General features: G+C 39.4%; 1 protein-coding gene across 1 annotated transcript in view; it reads left to right on the top strand.

The window, feature by feature from the left end:
* The first annotated feature begins 8,338 nt into the window (after positions 1–8,338).
* Positions 8,339–21,396, top strand: part of maml3 (mastermind-like transcriptional coactivator 3) — a 65,259-nt gene continuing 52,201 nt past the window's right edge. Inside the window, exon 1 of the mRNA XM_087801126.1 lies at positions 8,339–9,303. Within this exon, the coding sequence (XP_087657252.1) occupies positions 8,935–9,303 (369 nt within the window). The 5' untranslated portion in view covers positions 8,339–8,934. The remainder of the gene's footprint in view (positions 9,304–21,396) is intronic.

Below are 21,396 nucleotides of genomic sequence, written 5' to 3' on the forward strand. Positions count from 1 at the left end.
TTTGCATCTAAAGTCCACATCTTCAAATCGGAATTATAACACATCCACATGTTGACATCTTCGTCTGACGGCGGGAGAGAAAGTCTCTCGGCTGCGTGTAGCCATTAGCTCGATGGAGATCTGAGAACATTGAGGAGTGGGAGATCTGTGTTTGTGGTGCCTCAGAAGTTAACAAAGACGTGTCAAGTCCTAAATGGAAGAGAATCCAGTATCATTGTCGTAAAGAAGAAGAACTTTTTATGGTGTCATGAGAAGAAACTGGTGCAGACGAGTTACAACTGTGTGACGCTGTCATGTTTGAACTGTTCCATGTTTGATTTTTTCTGGAGAAAATGACATGAATTCAACCGTAATTACGGTGAACGTTCAATCAACTCTACTTTGTGAGTCAAGACCATATTTGTAAAACATTCTGAAACATATACATATATTCAAAGGACCTGTTGAAATGTAACTATCACTTTATATGAACTTTCTTTAGTCTTTGGAGAAAAATAGGAGAAAACTTCCTGAATCCAGTTTTATTTATTTATTAAGTTGTTCAATAACACAGTGTGTAACTCTCCACATCATTTTCTGTATCTATTTGTAAAAAAAAGTAATATTAGCTTAGAGTTATTTTAGTTGTTATCACCTTGTTAGAGATTAATGGAGATTAATATAAAATTTATTGAATCAACTCATTATTATATATACACACACATACACACACACAGGCAGAAACCCACACACACATACAAACTCAGATACATGCACACACACTCACACATATACACACTCACACACAAACACAGATACACGCACACACTCACATAATAAACACCGATACAGGCACACGCGCACACACACACAAACACGCACACACATACACACACACACTCACATAATAAACACACATTCACGCACACACATACACACACTCACATAATAAACACACATACACGCACACACTCACATACACGCACACACTCACATATAAACACAGATACACGCACACACTCACATACAAACACACACACACACACTCACATAATAAACACAGATACACGCACACACTCACATAATAAACACCGATACAGGCACACGCACACACACACAAACACGCACACACATACACACACACACTCACATAATAAACACACATACACGCACACACATACACACACTCACATAATAAACACACATACACGCACACATTCACATACACACACGCACACACTCGCATAATAAACACGCACACTCTCACATACACGTACACACTCACATAATAAACACAGATACACGCACACACTCACATACAAACACGCACACACACACTCACATAATAAACACAGATACACGCACACACTCACATAATAAACACAGATACACGCACACACTCACATACAAACACGCACAGACACACTCACATAATAAACACAGATACACGCACACACTCACATAATAAACACAGATACACGCACACGCACACACTCACATAATAAACTTATATACACTCACATAATAAACTTATATACACTCACATAATAAACACCGATACACGCACACGCACACACTCACATAATAAACACACTCACACACACTCACATAATAAACACAGATACACGCACACACTCACATAATAAACACAGATACAAGCACACACACACTCACACAATAAACACATATACACTCACATAATAAACACCGATACACGCACACACTCGCATAATAAACACAGATACAAGCACACACACACTCACATAATAAACACACTCACATAATAAACACAGATACACGCACACACTCGCATAGTAAACACATATACACTCACATAATAAACACACATACACACACACACACACGCACACACACACTCACACAATAAACACACACACAGACAACATCTGATTACGATAACTTTTATTGAATTCAACTCATTATTTTATAAATGTTCTGACTCTCGTCAGTTTCTCTCACAGAAGATCAGACTCTGATACAACTAAGTCACACCAGGATGTTTAAAGAAGACGCTCAAGAAGACTTTTTTCCTTCTATGTTTAAAAGTCTGATGAGTGAGAGGCTTACGTTGTTTGCCCTGCAGCCCCGTAACTGAGCCGCTGAGGTCCAACAGTCACTTAAGTATACCTGCTGTAAGTGTCTGCGGTGCTGACCTCACTCCAGGTTCTACTTCTGCCGTCTGACTGTACGACGGTCCTGATGTTATTGTCGTCCACAAACACAAATTATGTCTAAACTTAGACTCGTGTCATCCGTCTGTGGCTCCGTTCATGTTTGTGTTCTTACATTGTAAGAACAATAACATAATTACATTATAAAATAACAAACATAATAATTACTCAATAACAGAACAGAACTCAACACATCCTTGTGATTTAAATCTAAAATTATACTTTACAAATGTCAAATGAAAACATTTAGCCTTGAACTAAAATAATGAAATAACCCCAAAAAACTCTAAAGAAAGAGATAAAAGGGGAATATTCTGAAAACATTTCTCACGTCTTGTGTTTACATCCCCACTATAAACAATAGGAGGTGAAATCCTGTATATGTCCCTCATTTATTATGTTATGCACATAGTTTAAATGTCATCATGATTGTATGTGTTTGAAAATGTACGAGGTGTTCTTTCTCTGAGAGGTCAGTACATGATGATTCTAAGCTTTTTTGTTGAGCTTCAATACATTGAGATCACACAAACACACACCTATACTTCTTTGTATATGTAAAGTGAAGATATATATACGTATGTCACGGTACAGATTGGAATCCAGTCGGATCTGGAATCCTAGTAGTACAGATTGGAATTCCAATATTCAGATCCCAGTTCAGTAGTAGGATTCCAATATTCAGAGCCCAGTTCTGTAGTAGGATTCCAATCTGTACTAGTAGAGATTGGAATTCCAATATTCAGATCCCAGTTCAGTAGTAGGATTCCAATCTCTCCTAGTACAGATTGGAATTCACTGGTAGAATCTGGAATCCTCCTAAAACAGATTGGAATTCCAATATTCAGATCCCAGTTCAGTAGTAGGATTCCAATCCCTACTAGTAGGATCTGGAATCCTACTAGTACAGATTGGAATTCCAATATTCAGATCTCAGTTCAGTAGTAGGATTCCAATCTCTACTAGTAGGGTAGAGATTGGAATTCCAATATTCAGAGTCCAGTTCAGTAGTTCACCAGTTCAATCTCTCCTAGTACAGATCGGAATTCACTAGTAGAATCATGAATACTACTAGTACAGATTGGAATTCCCATTCTAGTAGGATTTCAGATCATACTGGATTCCAATCTGTACTTTGACATATACATCGCCTTCTTCCTTGAACCCATCTGTGCATAAACACTGGAGCTTCTGCATCAAGACCACGGACTCTAAATATTTGATGTGCAGAGGTGCGCCTTTGGGATGGAGATAAAGCTTCAATCGTTGAGTTGATGGATTGATGAGCCACGGGGATGGGAGGAAATAGGATGGGCACAGGAAGAAGGAGGAGAAAATTGGTGCGGTGGAGGAGGATGTAGTCAAAATGGTCGATATCTTTTTTTTTGTGATATTAGCTTTTGGTATTTATATGTAGAGTTATCGCCCTTAGACAGCTTCGTGACTGGACCCTTATCATTAGCGCGACAATAGAATAGGCTAATTTCCAAGAAAGGTTTTTAACTAAATTAAAGGTCTGTCGCACAAATATGAAGCAAGTCATACACTGTCTCTCAAATCGCATTCTTCTCGTGCACTGGTGGTAAGTATGCATCAGGATAGTGTACGTACTAACTAGTAACAAATTCTCAACAGATAGTATGTCTCAAATCAAACACTGTCGCTACACACTTCTTCTTCTACTACTATTTAAGCATGATTTCAACCAGCTGTAGAAACACTATCGACACCTGCTGGCATCACGTTTTGTTTGATCAAGAAATATGAGAAACTAAATATTCGAGAGATATTTACACCGGTATCAGCACCGAAGACGTGTCATCCTCCTGTGCATGGAGCACTACATTTCGCATACTAAGAATTGAGACACACTTATGCACTAAAAAAAACAAGTTTAAGTACGCAAGTATGCGATTTGAGACACAGCTATAGTCTTCGAAGTCTTTGGGCTTTGGTTAGCTCTTAGCAGTGTCATTTCTGCGTTGTTTTTTCGGGATCTTTTGCGATTCCGCTGGCGCTTAGATGAATGTTAAAGGAGGAATACAACATTTTACATTACTACATTTGATTTCATGGCCTTTCCGTTTCTCATTTACAATACTTCTCTCTGTTCTTTACCTTACAAAAATCCCTGGGGAATGCCAGGTAGTTCGACTAGTTTAATGAAAAGCGTGTTACTTGACGCAAATACAAGATGATCCTTAAAACATGAATTACTTAAAACTTTTTTTTCTAGTTTACTTCTAATGTTCTTGACTTGGTCTCTCCTCCAAACAGGAGGTTTCACCAGAGAAATTGTCCTTAGGCGTTATGTGACGATAATTTTACGTAAAGTAAGTAATTCAGTCAATTAAAAAACTCTAAAAGGTCAAGACAACATGAGACAAACACAGCAGCCACAAGAAAGAAGAGAAAAAGAAAAATCTAAAATTAAAATGTCTTAAGATGTTTCTTGAAGGAGACAGTAGATCATCAAACACAGAGGGAGAGGAAGATCGTTCCAAAGATTAGGAGCAACAGCCTGGAAGGATTTCTCTCCTCTGGTCCTGAACCGTGTTCAGGAACCATCAGTAGATTCTGATCCACAGACCTCAGAGCCCGAGGTGGGTGTAAGGCTGGATCAGATCCCTGATGGAAGGTCTGACCATGAATAGATCTTAAAGTAAGAGCCAGAATTTTAAAGTTGATCCTGAAAGAAACTGGCAGCCAGTGAAGAGTTTTAAGGATCGGGGAAATGTGAGTTCTTCTACTAGAGCGGCTCAGAATTCTTGCTGCAGAGTTTTGTACTAAATGCAGGCAAGACAGATCCTTCTTGTTTAGACACCAAAATAAACTGTTACAATAGTCTAAATGAGAAGACACAAACACATGGATTATAAGAGAAGACATGTACACACTCTGCAAAAAAAAAATCTGCATTTTTACAACAGTAGAAAACATATTTACTACCTGGTTAAAAATGATTGCGTATTGAACTAATTTCAGCTTGTTTGTTTTCTTCAAATTCCAGTTTTACTGGAATTGTTGACTTCAGCAATCTCTGTTCCGTGTCGTATCTGTCTGTACTGACATTAATAAAACACAGAATCAAATCAACACAAATGTCTTTTTTTAAAGATATTATTGTCTTTCAATATTTGTATCATTTGAAGTGACATGACGAAAAAGAAAATAAATATTAAACAAAATAAAAATGTCAAGTTTTTTAAATACACCAAATATTTTATAAAATATACACATACAAGCACACATACACGCACACATGCACATACAAACACAAGTACACACACACACACTCACACACTCACACACATACACACACATACTCACACACCCACACACACTCACACACATGCAAACACATATACAAACACACATACACGCACACACACACATGCACGCAAACATACACACACGCACACACACTCACACTCGAATACTCAGATTATTAATGATTGACCAATCAAATGACATCAGATGAGATTTTGATTGACAGGGGTCTGGTGATACTCCTAGACTGCATTTCCAAGATGGCTGCTCCCAAACTGTGGTTCATCAACAGACACTACGTCCGTATCTTTGTCCAGTTTTGAGGAAATACTTATAGTCGCAGGCAAATGTTGTATTTTTCTAAGAGGGCTTCAAGTAACAGACACTGCTCTTATCAATCTATTTATGTTGGTGTGATGTGTGTATAATTGTGTATAGTATGTAAGCTTGTTGTCATAGTCGTTGTGTGATTTTTATCACGGACACCTTGGATCGTGCCGTCTCAGTGGCTCTGACAGTGTTTGGACAAAAAGACTTTGTTTGATCCGGCTGGTTGTTTTCCAAACCTGTCCAGGTGCGACACTTGAACTCAGGTGAACTCTTGTGTTGTCGTCACAATGGAGTTGTTGTGTTTCCCCGTCATATGTCACAGTACAACTTCAACAAGTTTTCTTTATCCTTCTATCTAATGGTTTAATGGTGCTTGTGTTAGAGGACTTCCATCTCCCTGTGGGCCCCTCTGTTTCTTAGGTTCCACACATTTAACAATCCAAGTGAAAGCCAATGGAGTTTGTGTTTATGTGTATCGACAACAAATATGATGACATTATTCATGATTAAGGTTATGATACAAAAACAAACACGGTCCAACATAACTAATGCAGGTGTTTACGACTCAAATCCAGCGTAATTACTGATTAATAATGTCATCATTTTAAATTATCTCATTAATATCTATTTCATTTAGTGAAGTAAGCAATACAGTATTTTATGTTGTGGCACATTTAGAGCACAGCAGGTAAAGCAACGACAACCTTTATTTTTTGTTTTTATTCACTGATGCAACTGAACACATCAGCATTTAAAGAGTGTTTTGTTAGCTTGTTTGTTTTCAGTGTTTGCACATGTTTGAAATATTGAAGTCTTTCTCTCAAAGATGCAGTAAGTCCCTGATCATGACCATGTTTTGAACTTATTACTTTATGTAGTTCTCCCCCATCAGAAGCGAATGAGAGGTTACGAGAGCGAGACCACTTTGGCGTTAGAATGGGCTTCAGTCCTCCTCCAGCATCTGTCGGTCACTTCCTGGTCCGACAAAACACTCGACTTTCACTCAAAACGTAACGTGCTACATGCAACGAAGCCTCTGATTGGCCGAACCGTATTTCACTGTTAGTAAGTAAGTAATACACTTGAAACTGTGCAATACAATATAAGCGTTCGAGTGACTAACAAGGATCACCAAATAAATAGCTGGTCTAATTATAAAACTGTGGAAATGTATCAATTACTCAAAGGTTTATCGTGGGACACGGTTCAGCCAATCGCAGGCGTCGTCACATGTGGACCAGACACATGCGTCTTTTAGTCGATATAAACGTTTTGCATGTGGTACAAAGTGTCCTCTAATTGCTAAGTATATATGTTTCGAGGTAAAAATATAGACTTTTTTTTTTCCCTCACGTCGAGGCTTGAATACAACATTGTTACAAACGAGCAGTAAAGAGGAATTTTGATTTTTTTAAAGGGATTGTTTACCCAAAATTCAGTCATTTTCTACTCACCCTCATGAAGACTAAGGGTTGGAATTATTTTTAGGATTATAGGTGACAATGTATGTTCATTTTAATGAAGCGACTGGAGCTTAGTATAGTAAATATTGCGAGCGCTTCCAGTGTAAACAGTTCTAGAAGCGCTCGCAATATCTACTCGGAGTACTTCTAGTTTCTAGTATTTTTTCCTGAACAATTCCTCATGTTGACGCTTCAATAAAAGATGGACGTTACAGACGAACAGTAGGAGGATGATTTTTAAGTTTCTTTTTGGATGAAGATGAAGACACCAGTTGCTACATTAAAATGAACAAATATTTTTGTCTATAACTCTAAAAAGGAACTATTCTGAAAACAATCCCAACTCTTAGTCGACGTGACGGTGAGTAGAAAATAAGTGATACAAGCGCTATACAAATAAAAATTAATTACTAACTTACTTACATCTTTAAATCAACACAATAGTCCAAGGGTGGGAAATTAAAATTCTTCAAGGGCCACATTAAATTCTGTGAATGTTGTTAGGGGCCGTCAGCAAAAAGAAAGACGAAAAAAATCTCTAAAAAAAGGGACATTCGTCATTAGGCCATGACATTTATTAAAATAAATAAGCTGCGATTTTATTCTTGTACAGATAAGTTTTTTCTAAAACATTTCTTCAATTAACTTAAAAAAAATGTTTTGAGGGATTAATATATACGCAAAAAATTACACACAAAAAGGAGGGAAGTGTTATTTGAATGAATAATAAATACAAAATACATTTGTTAATGCATTAGAACCATTTATACATGACCTTACGAGGGCCGCATAAATAAAGTCATAGGGGCCGCATGACCAACTTCTCAACAGAAATACCCTTTTTTTTTAATGAGTTGCATAATCGTCATAATTCTTCCTGATTATTATCATTCAAACCCATCAATACATTATCTAATAAAATCCATTAAGCTAAAGCATAACCTCCATTGTTTTGTTTTTTTGTTGTTTTTCCCTGAGGCCGGGACTATAATTAGTCGCAGCGAAGTCTTAGGACTCCGCTCCGGATTTTGCGGAAGTCCATCCGCGGGCTCCTCACAGAGTCGCTGGTTTTTTTGTCCTGATATCACTCCGCTGGCATGGTGGAGCCGCGGACCCGAGTATTGTGATGGTGTGTGTGTGACTTACACACTTCCGCCACCGCTTCCACATCCGCGTTCAACACCGTCTGGACTCAAGTTGACTCGCGACCCCCGGACTTCTCTCGCGTCTCCCCCGGGGTCACACCTTCCGCGGGGTTTTAATTTTTCAAAAAAAACCCAGACCGTAGGAGATGCAAGTGGACCGGGAAAGTACGGAGCCCGTACGGTACAGGCAGCAAAACTTTTCCTCGGAGGACTGCACCGCGACGGTCGAGCGTCGCTGCCACCGCTGCTGCTGCTGCTCGTACGCGGGACCGTCGGCGAGTGTTCCGCGGCGCGGCGGCTGCTAACACCGCGGGTGGTGAACGCGGTCTCACTTCGCGTGGCGGCGGCTTTTTTTTGTTGTTGAAATCCCCCGAATGGGCTCAAGTCGAGCCTCGGCTGTTCGCGCTCCATGAAGCCGTTGGTTCGGAAACATTCCCCCGCGAAGGACGCCCGCTAGCACCGGGAGACTCGCTGCCCTTTTGAGTCCCTTTCGCCGACAACGACCTTCTGTCCGGAGAAGTTCCTTCCCAAGATAGCACTCTCTCGGGCCCAGCGATGGGGGACTTCGCCTCCCCCGCTGCCGGACCCAACGGCGGCATCTGCATCAACGGCGGCATGAACCCGGGCGCCGGGAGCGGGGTGCCCGCCGGGGCGGTGGGCATCCCGAAGCACAGCACGGTGGTGGAGCGGCTGAGGCAGCGGATCGAGGGCTGCAGGAGGCACCACATCAACTGCGAGACCAGGTACCAGCAAGCCCACGCCGAGCAGCTGGAGATCGAGAGGAGGGAGACGGTCAGTCTGTACCAGCGGAGTCTGGAGCAAAGGGCCAAGAAGTCCGGCGGCGGCGGGTCCAGCAAGCAGCCGCAGAGCAAGCAGGCGGACTCGGACTCGGCCACGGAGCAGAGGAATAACACGCTGATCGCGGTAAGGCTGCGCACACGCTGGATCCAGAACTTATGTTTACATCCTCGGCTCGGGACTGCGGGTCCTCGAGGAGACCAGACCCTCGAACATAACCTTGTGAATCCACTTTAAAAAACCCAGAGTGGTTTGTTTACATGCGAGTGTTTTCAAGTAAAAGTAGGTCAGTTGAGGTTTACGCTCGGGTCGTGTTCAGCACTTTCTCTAACTTCAGTGTTCACTTCCCATTCTTTGACTTTTTCTGCGCTTCATAGTTTTTCTGTTCATGGTTCTGAAGGTACTGTAACATCCTCTTGACACGAGCCCCCTGCTGGGCAGAACCTACTCACTCAGCCTCCAACCATGTTTGATCCCTTCATTCGTTTAAGATGAACCTGAAAACATAGCCATAAGTACAGTGACACATGACTGCTGTGGTTGTTTTTAAAATGTTCTTTTATGATGTGAACAATTTGATCGACACAAATGCTCTCGCCGTGTCTCCTGTGGCTCTATTTTTCCCTTCAGATAACACCAAAGGATACATGTAACAAATGTCACTATTGTTTCCCTTCTTTTGTGGCTGCGATGCTCCTCCGCTCTCCTGCTTTTCAAATGCAAAATCGTGTCGACTTACATTTTTTTGTTACCGCATCGGTCCTTTTATTCAAGAGGCAGGCGAGCATGACTACCTACGGCTTTAGACGGTCGCCATGATTCTAATGGAGAAGGACCTCCCAGTGATCCTCGTGGACGTTGAGCAAGAGTCCCCCCTGGTCCGCCGGCTGGCTGACAATAATGCTCTGGGGACGAGACTCGAACCTTCTGGTCGTGACGCCGGATTTATTGACCAAGTTGGTGCTCATCGCCGGTTCATTATTTGTGGGCATGTGAGCGAGGATGCTGTCTGGTGGAAGGAGTTGCAGCTAGATGGCTGTATAGCCTTCCTATGAAACTCTCCTCGACGTAGGGCCACACATGTGCAGATGCCTACTAGGGCCCCTTTGTGTCACGCTTTTAATAATAATAATTTAACGTTTGTATACGAGGTGTATTAAAGATCACCGTAATCAAAATGAACAAAACGGCTCGGCCAGGAGGTTAAATGACACATGTTGCAGATTGCTACATAAACAGGAACTACTCTCTAATATTTCCACATCCCTCCTTGAATTCAAACATTAAAAACAAATGAATTTGATACTTATTTAAACCTCGCCACGTCAATGGATATTAACACAGCAAGTCATTAATCAGGTATTGGTTAATTTAAGAAAACATGATTTGTTTACAAATGTTTATTACAAAAACTGTTTTTTCCCCCTAAGATTCTGTGACAGTTATCTGCTAAAATAATACATTTTTTGGTTTGTAACGATAAACTGACACACAAGGGTCAAAAAATTATTGGAGGGACTTTTTAATGTATTGTTTACATGTGGACAGATTCACTTTTGTTTTTTCATGACAATTAGGATTGTAGATTATCACTGAAGGCGTCAGAACTAATGAATGAACATACATGGATTATGTACTCGACAAACAAATGAGAAATAACTCGTATCTTATAGTCTGGTTCCTGTTGGTCTTATAGTCTTGGCTCCAGCCAACTTTTTCTAATCATGGCTTTGCAGACTTTTAGGGTTTTTCTTTAATTTAAGATTCACCTGACATTGTTTTCACTTCACAGGTGTGTCTTGTCTGGACTTTTCAATGGAGTTAATCCATCAATTGTGTTGCGCAGAAGTCGGGTTGAAACGGTTGACAGTCTTATTATTGGACGACTGTTAGAATTCATATGATAAAGAACCGAAGGTCTGTACAGTGTTAAGATAAAAATATATCATTACTAAATTAATAAAAGATTTGATTTGTTTTGGAGCTCCTACTTTCAAAAATCCTGATTGAATCATCTATAAAAAAAAATAAAAAAATAAATTGAATATAAGACTGCAGGGGGAAATTCTGACCCGCTCTAGTGGAAGAACTCGCATTTCTCCGATCCTTAAATCTCTTCGCTGGCTGGCGGTTTCTTTCAGGATCAATTTTTAAAATTCTAGTTAGATCTATTCATGGTCAGACCTTCATAATACATCAGTGATCTAAACCATCCTTACACCCCAGCTCGGGCTCTGAGGTCTGTGGATCAGAATCTACTGATGGTTCCTGAACACGCTTCCAGACCAGATGAGATCTTCCTCTCCCTCTGTGTTTGATGGATCTACTGACTCCTTCAAGAAACATCTTAAGACACTTTTATTCGTGCAGGCTTTTCCTTGATTCTCTGAGACTCCTGTGTTTGTCTTATGTGTCTTGTAGTATATATTTTTATATGATTAAGTATTGTTTTGATTATTTAAGTGCTTTCTGACCCTGGTCTAAAGAAAGCGCTCTATAAATATTACTTACTTTTTTTTTTTTTTTGCTGATGTCAACTCAGTATTATCATGTTAACTACATATAAACTACTAACTTGCATTTGTTGACTTAATAAACCAACCAACTTATCTTTCTGACTAGTTTCCCTTGTTTAATTTAAACTCTAGAACATCAGGTGCTGATACATATTCTTGTTCAGGTGGCTCTTGTGAATGTTACCCTGCAGGTGGTTTTAAAAGTACCCTTGACTTTAAAGCTTTTTTGTTGTTGTCGTCCCAGTCCCGTTTGATGAGGTCAACGCAGATAACGGCATTGTTGGAATTCCTGAAACAAAATGGCTTTTTCTGTTGATGTTACTTTTCAAAGTAGAACTCATACTTCAAGTCATATTTTCAACCCCAACAGCTACTTTATTTCTAGTTTCAAGAACCCAACGTCTGAGGTTGTCGACCAGGAGCTGAAGCTGGAGCTGTTGCTTCTCGGAGATGAGTCGGAATATTCCAGGTTTACATCTTGCGTCTCTAGTTGACTTTACTTGAACTCGATGTATGGCAACGCTTAAATCAAAGCATCGAACAGGCACAACAATGATCATGATCTGTGACTCATGACACCACATGTACGTGACACGGCTCTGTTCTTTGTCGCGTGTGAGCACATTGACATCGGATACGTTTGTGTGCGTCACGACGTTGCATTCTCCCGATGCACAAAGATTGATATTGTGTTTGAGATGTGTCTTTGAGGAGACGGAGCAAACTACAGGGACAACAGTGTGACGACCAACTCACAATGTCGATACTAACTTCTTCTAATGTTCGCCTCATGAAGATGTGCATGTTTACAGAGAGAAAAAAAAAGAACAAAACTATGTTAACACAACAGAACTACATTCGTTTTTATCTTTTCCTACAACATTTATAAATTAGAAACATACCTGTATCTTGTGTCATTCATCTAGATATGCTGTTGTTTTTTTTTTTAAACAAAAAAGAGCAGGTTTTAGATCTTCTTTAATGGAATGTGTTGGCTATCAATTTGCAGCAAGATACTTTTCACACTTGATACATTTCAAGTAGCTTCTGCTACATGCTTGTCTGGCATTGTCTGCTGAGTGGATTGTTTCCCCGTGAGCGTCCTATGAGCGTCCTATGAGCATCCTCCAGGGTTCTCAGACACACCCACGCCAGGACCAGGACTAACCTGTAATTATGAAGAGCGTGCTTTCAAAGCAACTATTAGGGAGAAGGGAGTTTGCATTTTCCCACCGTAATGAGCAGTTAGATGGAGAAACATCTGACCAGCGTTTAGCCAACACTTATTTGTAATGTTGCCTTAATAAAACATTTGAGATGTTATCGATGCAATGTATGAATGTAAAAAAAATTTGATGAGCTCGCCGCATTCTTTGACGACCGATTTTAGCACCTCAAATTAGATTAATTATGTTTTAATTATAAATATTGTATTAGAAAGTGCATCTCAATTACACATCACATAAAATAATAGTTAGCTAATGAGCTAAGTTGTTAGCGTCATGTCATTTATAAACTGTTATGTGTGCATGTTCAAGGAGGTGGATTTATTATTGATTTGGTGATATCGCGGCGCGCCGGCGGCTCCTCTCTGATGTCGCTCTGTTTTGCAGGAAACTGTTGCAAGTCCCGCCAAACTGAGCGTTATAAGTGATATTTTTCTCAGATCATGTCTGCACCAAATTGGGAAATAAACGAGAGGGAAATATTGCATCGTTTTCCTTCTCTAAACCCATGAAACTCCCCTACAGGGAGTATCGGTATCTCAATATCCCAAAATCCCAAAACTTGATCAAAAAGTACATGCGATCAAATTGGAAACATGATCTCTTGCTGGTTTATTGTTCCATTTAAATTTCAATAATGCACCAATAAAATTTGTTGTGTAACCCATATTTTTATATTTGTAAATATTACGGGTTCAATAATTGGGCAGCCATAGTTTGATTACTGTTATTTTGAAGGCATTATTTATATTTCAAAGGAAGGAAGTCTATGTATAATTCTAATCTTAATCACTGGCATCGTTGTAGGTCATTATATCGGTCGTGAAGCACTCGTAATGCCACATTTTCCATCAGAAGAAGCTACGTTTCAGACGGATTTTAATATCGTTATTCGCAAAAGATTGACACTTGAAATAATATGCGTCCTGTTTGTGAATCCCTCCTCTCGTACGAATGTTTGATGACACACCCAGGTCTTGCCTCTTGTTTGACATCACTCTTATTAACCGAGTGGGTATTTGGAAATGATAAATCTCAGCGACTTGAGTTGATTTAGGTTATTGTAAGCTCCTTAATGCTAGTGTTTGGATGAAAATTATAACCAAAGCTGGATCCCACTGCTGTTTCGTATCCACTCTCTACCCATCTATAGCCACACAATTGGTTACAGTCTTGTGCTGTGTCTCAAATCGCGTACTTCTCTTGGACACTGGAGGTTAGTATGCATCAGGATAGTGTACGTACTAACTAGTAACAAATTCTTGGAAGATAGTATGTCTCGAATCAAACACTGCTTCTTCTTTACTACTATTTAACGATGATTTCAACCAGCTGTAGGAACACTATCGACACCTGCTGGCAGCACGTTTTGTTTGGATCAAGAAACATGAGAAACTAAATATTGGCGAGATATTTATGTCGGTATCCGCACCAAAGGCGTGTCATCCTCCTACTGCTGGATGAAAATTCACCTGTAAGTATATGCATATATATATATATATATATATATATATATATGACGTAACTTCCGTTTACAACGTCACTAAGATGGCGGCTGTTTAGGGTAGAAAGTTTCAATCGATCCATACTCAGTTTTGTGGGCGTTTTAGTGACAATTTAGTGTTCATGGCGCACAACATTTCGCATACTTAGAATTGAGAAGCACTTATGCACTAAAGATACTAAGTTTTAGTACGCAAGTATGCGATTTCAGACACAGCTTTGGTCTATTTTGTATTGCTTCACATGTATTGTAGAAATTAAAAGCGTTTTAAAACTTTACCTAGGAAGGTAAATAAATGGAATAAAAAGTTTAGACATTTAAATCATAAACTAACCAATATGTAGTTTATTATATAACTTTCTGTAAAAAAACACGTGAAAATCAATACAGTTAATGAGCCACACTTTGCCTTTGCATTGCTTTAGAAAAAGCTTAATTGTATTGTATAGCTAAAGGCAGACACTGATGTCTTGCCTGCAGTAAAGTCTCCGTAACGATAACACAACCTTATACATGTGAATGTCAGAAACTATATTTAGTGGTATATTTGAGTAGCCCTTAGTCTGAGAGATTTTTAACCTGTCCCTTCTAACCTAACAAGGTACATTTATCTTTTTCCTGGCTGGCAGAATTATCTTTGTTCTTCTAGAGCAATATTAACTGCAGCCAAAGGCACAAGTGGGATTATGTTCATTAAACGTGTTGAAGGAGACTGAATTAGCGACTGCAATAGTGGTCTTGTACTTTGAACGTGAGCGATATCCTGTAGCAGTGCCTCGCTTTTCAATTTGTCTTGTAGAGAAAAAAAAACTTCTTTTTTTTTGCTTTGCACACATTCCTTTTGGTTGTTGTACTATCATGTGAAAGCATACTAAACGATCGAATCAGAATCTATTATGCCAGTGCTCTAAACACAACATTGGAATTGTTGTGGTGAAGGTATAGAATAAAAGATTGAAAATAAGATAACGTACAAAAGCAGTAGTAATAGAAAAACAGAACCAAGCAGCACATGATTATAATGAATATAATAGATTTGAAATGTGCATTGGAGAATACTATTAGTAGTGTTTTAAAACGTTTCACACTGTTTAATAATAATAATGACAATGTCTTTTGAGTTGAGACTTTTTTGCCAAAATTGTGTTTTTATTGTCACACATGTTAACTTTATATTTAAACCAGTAGTTTCACTAAACTTTTCCAAACTTAAACTTGTGTAAACTTGGCTTTTTTTTTTGTGTGGGTCTAGGGTCAAGGTTCTGGATGGTGCCTTCACGAAAAAACAGTGTTATCGGCTAGTGAGAGTGACAAGGTTGAACTTTGCCCTCAAAACATTTTTAAACGAGTAACTACTGTAAATAAACATTGTTTTATTGTCCGCATGTTCATGTTAATCATATTTTCTACTCGGGATACTTGGGTCTTGTTGCAACAATCCACCTCTTTGGCCACGAAGGAGACGTTATTTCTCCATATTTTTTATCTATTTGTGGTCTATTATAATATAGCTCGGTTTTCCTGCCTGGAGTTTATACACACCTAGTCTTGAGCATCTTTGAAAAAAGTTTGTACGTCCCACATTGATAAATACTGAAGAATTCCTCACATTTCCATTATTCCATATTATGTGTCCACTCAGGATATTTGTCTCAAAATTATAGTAAAGGAATGTTTTAGTGATCGACACATTGCCAATGTTTAAGGTAGGGTAAGGTTTTTTATCACGAGAAAGCAACAATACTTCTACTGCTCTTGAGCTGGCGATACGATACGTATCACGATAAATGTGTGACGATATATTGCGATACTGTAGGAATCAATATATTTTTTCTTTTAAAGAGTTGAACAAAAACCATGATAACATGGTCAACATTATTACTGCTATTACATGTCTTTACATTACAGTCAGATAAATATCGATACAGTACTATTGAATATCGATCAGGGAAAAGATTATTGCGATGTATCGTTATATCGATAAAATGTCTCCAGTTTATCGAGAATCCTTAAGATTGGCATTCAATATTGTATATAATGGTATTATTATCAACATTAATTTTATCTTGATACAAGGAGAGCGTCAACAGCCTGATGTTTGATATGTTTCTATTAACAAATTCTTTATGCTAAAAGCAGAATATGGAGTTTTCGGGGGGGAAAACATGGCGCGAGCTACTCAACGCCATGTGTAGCTGCAGGGTCTTCTGCGGTGTGAGAGAACACAGTAGCTCAGGACGGTCGGTCTTCAGCTCTGCTTGCACCCTGGCACCCACCTCACCCAGGAATGTCTCCCTCTCGCATACATATACACACTCACTGTTGTCCTGCTGCACTCTTGGCAGCGTAGAGGCCGGAGCGTGGGCGGCTGAGTGTTCATCAATCCTAGGTCTTCCTCCCCTCTCTCTTCCTCCCAGCTCTGCTTCTCTTGTTTCAGCTTTAGTAAAGCGCTAATGTAGCGTAGATGGTCTTGGTGGCTCTCGCCTTGTTAATGTCAGCTGGGACTGCTGCCCAAGAGCTATATTTAAACCTCTGAGCTGGCATGGAGCTGACACTCCCCACTACACTCTCACACACACACACACACACACACACACACAGCGTCGCAGACGAGCAAGAGTGTGACGTCGACATGTTGCTTTGACATCATCGGCTGGCTGTTTCCTCCACTTCCCTCTCTCCTGCCTTCTTGACAGAAGCTCTTTTTCATTTATGTGTTGTTGTTTTTTTAAATGTTGACATGTGTTGCTTTCACACTGGTTTTCTGAATTCCTGTGCACACATACTGGATGATTTTAATTTGGTGCGGCCATGACCACGCTCCCCTCCTCCCACGCTTGTTGAAATGTTCTACGGGAACACACACATTCTCTAAACACTATTTGTTTTCTCCGTCTGTTTACGATGTTTAGTGAGCTTTTTTTTTTTTTTTAAAAGAACCTTGTTTTTTGCAGTCTTGCTCAAAGGTATAATTTCCTATTAACCCACAACCGAGCTTTGAAACTCCTTTTGGTTTGTGCAACCGATGATTCTGTGGAGCTACTCTGATGAGACCATGATGCATTGCAATACTTCAGATGCCCTCGCCTTCAACAGAGGTTCTCTAACTTCACAAGATCGTTTATCATACATTGTTTTATCGTAATTGTTGTTTAGCTTTAAAAACATCTCTAATCAAACAGAAACAACTAGTCAAATATAACATATATTTAATAACGGTAAATAATAATGAAAAATAAATAAAAAACGTCTGAACACCGGCATCGTTTTCCATCCCGACCATCGGCTCACAAACAATGTTGAGTAATCATCTTTTCAACAGTAGTGTCAGAACACGTCCGTCTGGTATCATTTTCGCTTCTTTCGATGCCACTTTAGCTCGTTCTGTTCTTTATTTGTAAGTACCTCGGGGCCTCATGGCAAAGTAAAAGAGTCATCTTGCCTCGAAAACCTGTCCAATAGATCAGTTGACTAACTTCAAGTGGAATGATCTACTCTCAGTGCACTCCAACACGCCACTAGAAAATGAACATCCTCTGCGACTATTCTCACTGTAGAGTTAAACAACAAAATGTATGATCACGAAAAGAACGCATCAGTTGATCTTTCTGTATGTAAGCTCATGGGCGTCAACTGTAGATGTATGTGGTGTCAATAAAGTTTTGAGACTTGAAAGGGACGATACACAAGCTTCTATCCACACTCTTTAAAGATACCAGTACGCTTTTATTCATACAAGAGTGTGAATTTTACGTATTCAGTGTTTTTTGTTAATTATAAAATAAATATAGTACAGTTTCGTAGTATTAATCAGCGATGCGTGTTACTATAGAGCCTCACAGGTTTTAGTATGGATAGATAGACTTTATTTATCCGTCTATCCATAGTAATGCAGGAGTCCTGTGCAGCCATGGTGACTCGAGTAATACTGTGAGGACACACTGTGCAGCATTACCAACATTTTAACAGGCTTTTGAACATCTTGTACCACACAGAATCAGTTTGAGGTCAGAAGGTGAAACTACGATTAAAAAAATAAGGCGCCATGTCGCCATTAATGGATGATAAGTGACTTATAGTCTGAAAAATACTGTGAATAAAGGTCTTTGATTTATCTGTTATGTTGGTACCTATTCGAAGTGAGTCAACAAGAATACTGTAAGTATCGTTTTCTCTGATAACTACTGGAAGGGCTTTGCTGTAATCGTATTTAGGTGTTTGAATGGAGACGGAATATATAAGCTAGTAGTTATATAGTGTAACTGCGTGTAAATGGTTACACGGTGGTTAAAAGCTTCGACTTTGTGTGTGAAAAAAAAGAAGCCCAAATCACTGATTTCCATCCATACACCTGCTTCCAAATGTTGAGCTGAGATCAAGAATTTTTACAAATTTGTGTGTGCACTAGCGACTGACGCGTAACTAAACCCGTAGCCACTTGTGAGCAGCTGGAGTAACTGAAGGACTTGAACGAGTTGAAATACATTTCATTCACCAGATTCCTTCAATTAAACTTGTTTTAAATGTTTAATAAGATTTATAACGAAAAACCTGATGGCGTGGTTTGTATGTTTGGCCGTCGGCGACTAAATTGATCCAAAAAATGAGAAATTCACTACACGCATGACTTTAAAACGCTGCAGGTAAGGAAAAGTTAAAAATAGGCATCAGCTTTGATACGGAGTGTGAAAATAGTGGGGTGGGTTTAAAATGTTGGCGAGGTTAAAATCTGCAAAGGAATAAAACCAAACCTATTTGTTTTAAGATTGAACAACATGTCTGCAAGAGAGGAGTCACAAGATGTTTCTCAGTCTTCAAACACGGGAGAAAGTTTGCCCAAGAATGTCTGAATGGTACTTTGATAAACACATCTGCCGACCTCTGGTAGGTGAATTAAAACACAGCAGTCAGTTTATGTGTGGCGTCCTCGACAGGAAAAACAGTGTGTTCCGTGTTCTCGTGGAGCCGATTCAAGAATGTAGTGACACAGAAGAAGCTCATTGAGACGTGAAATGTTCATGAAGGCCTCGCTGCCCCTTGTTTTGTCCCCTCACTGCAGGCAGCCTCTCTGTTGCGTTCAGTCCCACTTGTTTTCGCCCGAGCCGCGTTAGCTTGTGCTAAATACTCCGTCAGCAGCCCGGGCCATACATCACTTCCTGAATGGTTCCAAAAATAGCATCGACAACGATCAAACCAAGGAAAAACACCAGCTGGTTGTCCCCCGACTACACTCACTTTCTCCCTTGTTCCTCGCGCTTCAGCCTCCCTCTCATGGCCCGTTTATTACTCATCATGTTGATCCCAGATTACAGTGAGGGTTCTATTATTCACATTCTTGGTGGGAGTAACTTTGCCTAACATGCTCATAATTACTTGGAGCATTTAGCATTAGCATTTCCTAGTTTAGTTGTTTTTTCAGTTGACAGTGTTGGTAAGTTGATATAATGGTTTATATCAAGAATCCTGTTCAATTGATCATAATATTATCTCAATCTTGGTCAGTAGTCCACCAAGAAAATCCTCCCGAAACAGTCGGATGTTAAAGATTTTCGATGCACAATCTTCCCTTTAGTGCGTTTGCTAAAAAGGAACTTGATTTCTCCACCGTAGCAGTTGATGCATAGCAACTATTATCCTTTTGGTACTTGTGTTCCACTGCAGAGTAGTGGTAGTTTTGGACTTAAAACCAGACAGAAGTGTCACTTAAGCTCCTTATTATTTAGTTATTTCATATGCAGTCATTGTTTCATGGGCTGACTGACTTACATTGATGCTGGTCATTAATGTTTGGGGGGGCAAATGTCCTAAGAGTGAAGACTAACAAACTTGGAGCTCGACTAGTTCAGCCAGACAAACTACATTATTCTGTCCTGGAATTGTGTGTCGTAACCCTTTTTGTGTTGTGCAATTTTGCAGACTGTCAAAAAAATTGTTCTGCCATTTGAAATTGTAAATATATATAGATATATATATACTTCACTGGTCTTTCATCTCCCTTGTGTTACTACAACATTTATAAATCATCACGGCCACCATCCTTTCACACAACATACTAATAAACGTATCTCCACAATACTAACGTATATAATTACAAATTTGGTATTTATTCAAATAAATAGTTTGAGACTTATCAGCATTTTGAGAACAAAAAAATAAGAAAAAGAAAAAAGTTACATTTTAAACTTTGTTTCCCTGTAACCTGAAAAATGCGTAGACGGTCTGTGGAACAAAGTGCAAACAACCCTGCAAGCGTCAAGATTATTAAGTGATTAGTCCAGAACTAAATAATAATAACACTTTTGTATTAACACTTAGAATAAACGAGTCAAATAAAAGTAGTCTTCCCTGCTTTAAAGTCACTCATCTCTTTTAACCCCCTTTGATAAAACAACATATTGTAAGAACCTTTCATCTCGTCTCAGTTGTTTTCTTATAAGATCGTGAACTTCCAAAGTGTAAACCTGTCCGTCTTCGCCGTATACTAATGAGCTAAGTTGTTAGCGTCAGGTCATTTATAAACTGTTATGTGTGCGTGTACAAGGAGGTGGATTTATTATTGATTATCTCTGATGTCGTTCTGTTTTGCAGAAAACCGATGTAAGTCCCGCGGAACTGAGCGTTATAAGTGATATTTTCTACGACTATGTCGGCACCGACGTGCGGAAATGAATGAAAGGGAAATATCACATCATTTTCCTTCTCTGAACCTTCGGACCTCCCCTACAGTACTCGCATGCAAGCGCCATTTTTAGGTGAAAGAAAAAAAAAATCTATCGCAATCCAAGACATCAGTATCGAATATCGCACATATTTCCAATTTCGTGCAGCCCTACATAACAGATCATGACATTAAGTTAAACATTAATGTGAAGTATTGTAAACGTACACCTTTGTCGTGAGTGCCCGTTTAGTGTGTTTATCGTTTGTCCAAAGCGACATAAGTCGTATTGAACTAAAATTCACTCACCTTGAA

The sequence above is a fragment of the Callionymus lyra genome, chromosome 1 (genome assembly GCF_982586985.1).
Source record: "Callionymus lyra chromosome 1, fCalLyr1.hap1.1, whole genome shotgun sequence".
NCBI classification, from domain to species: domain Eukaryota; kingdom Metazoa; phylum Chordata; class Actinopteri; order Syngnathiformes; family Callionymidae; genus Callionymus; species Callionymus lyra.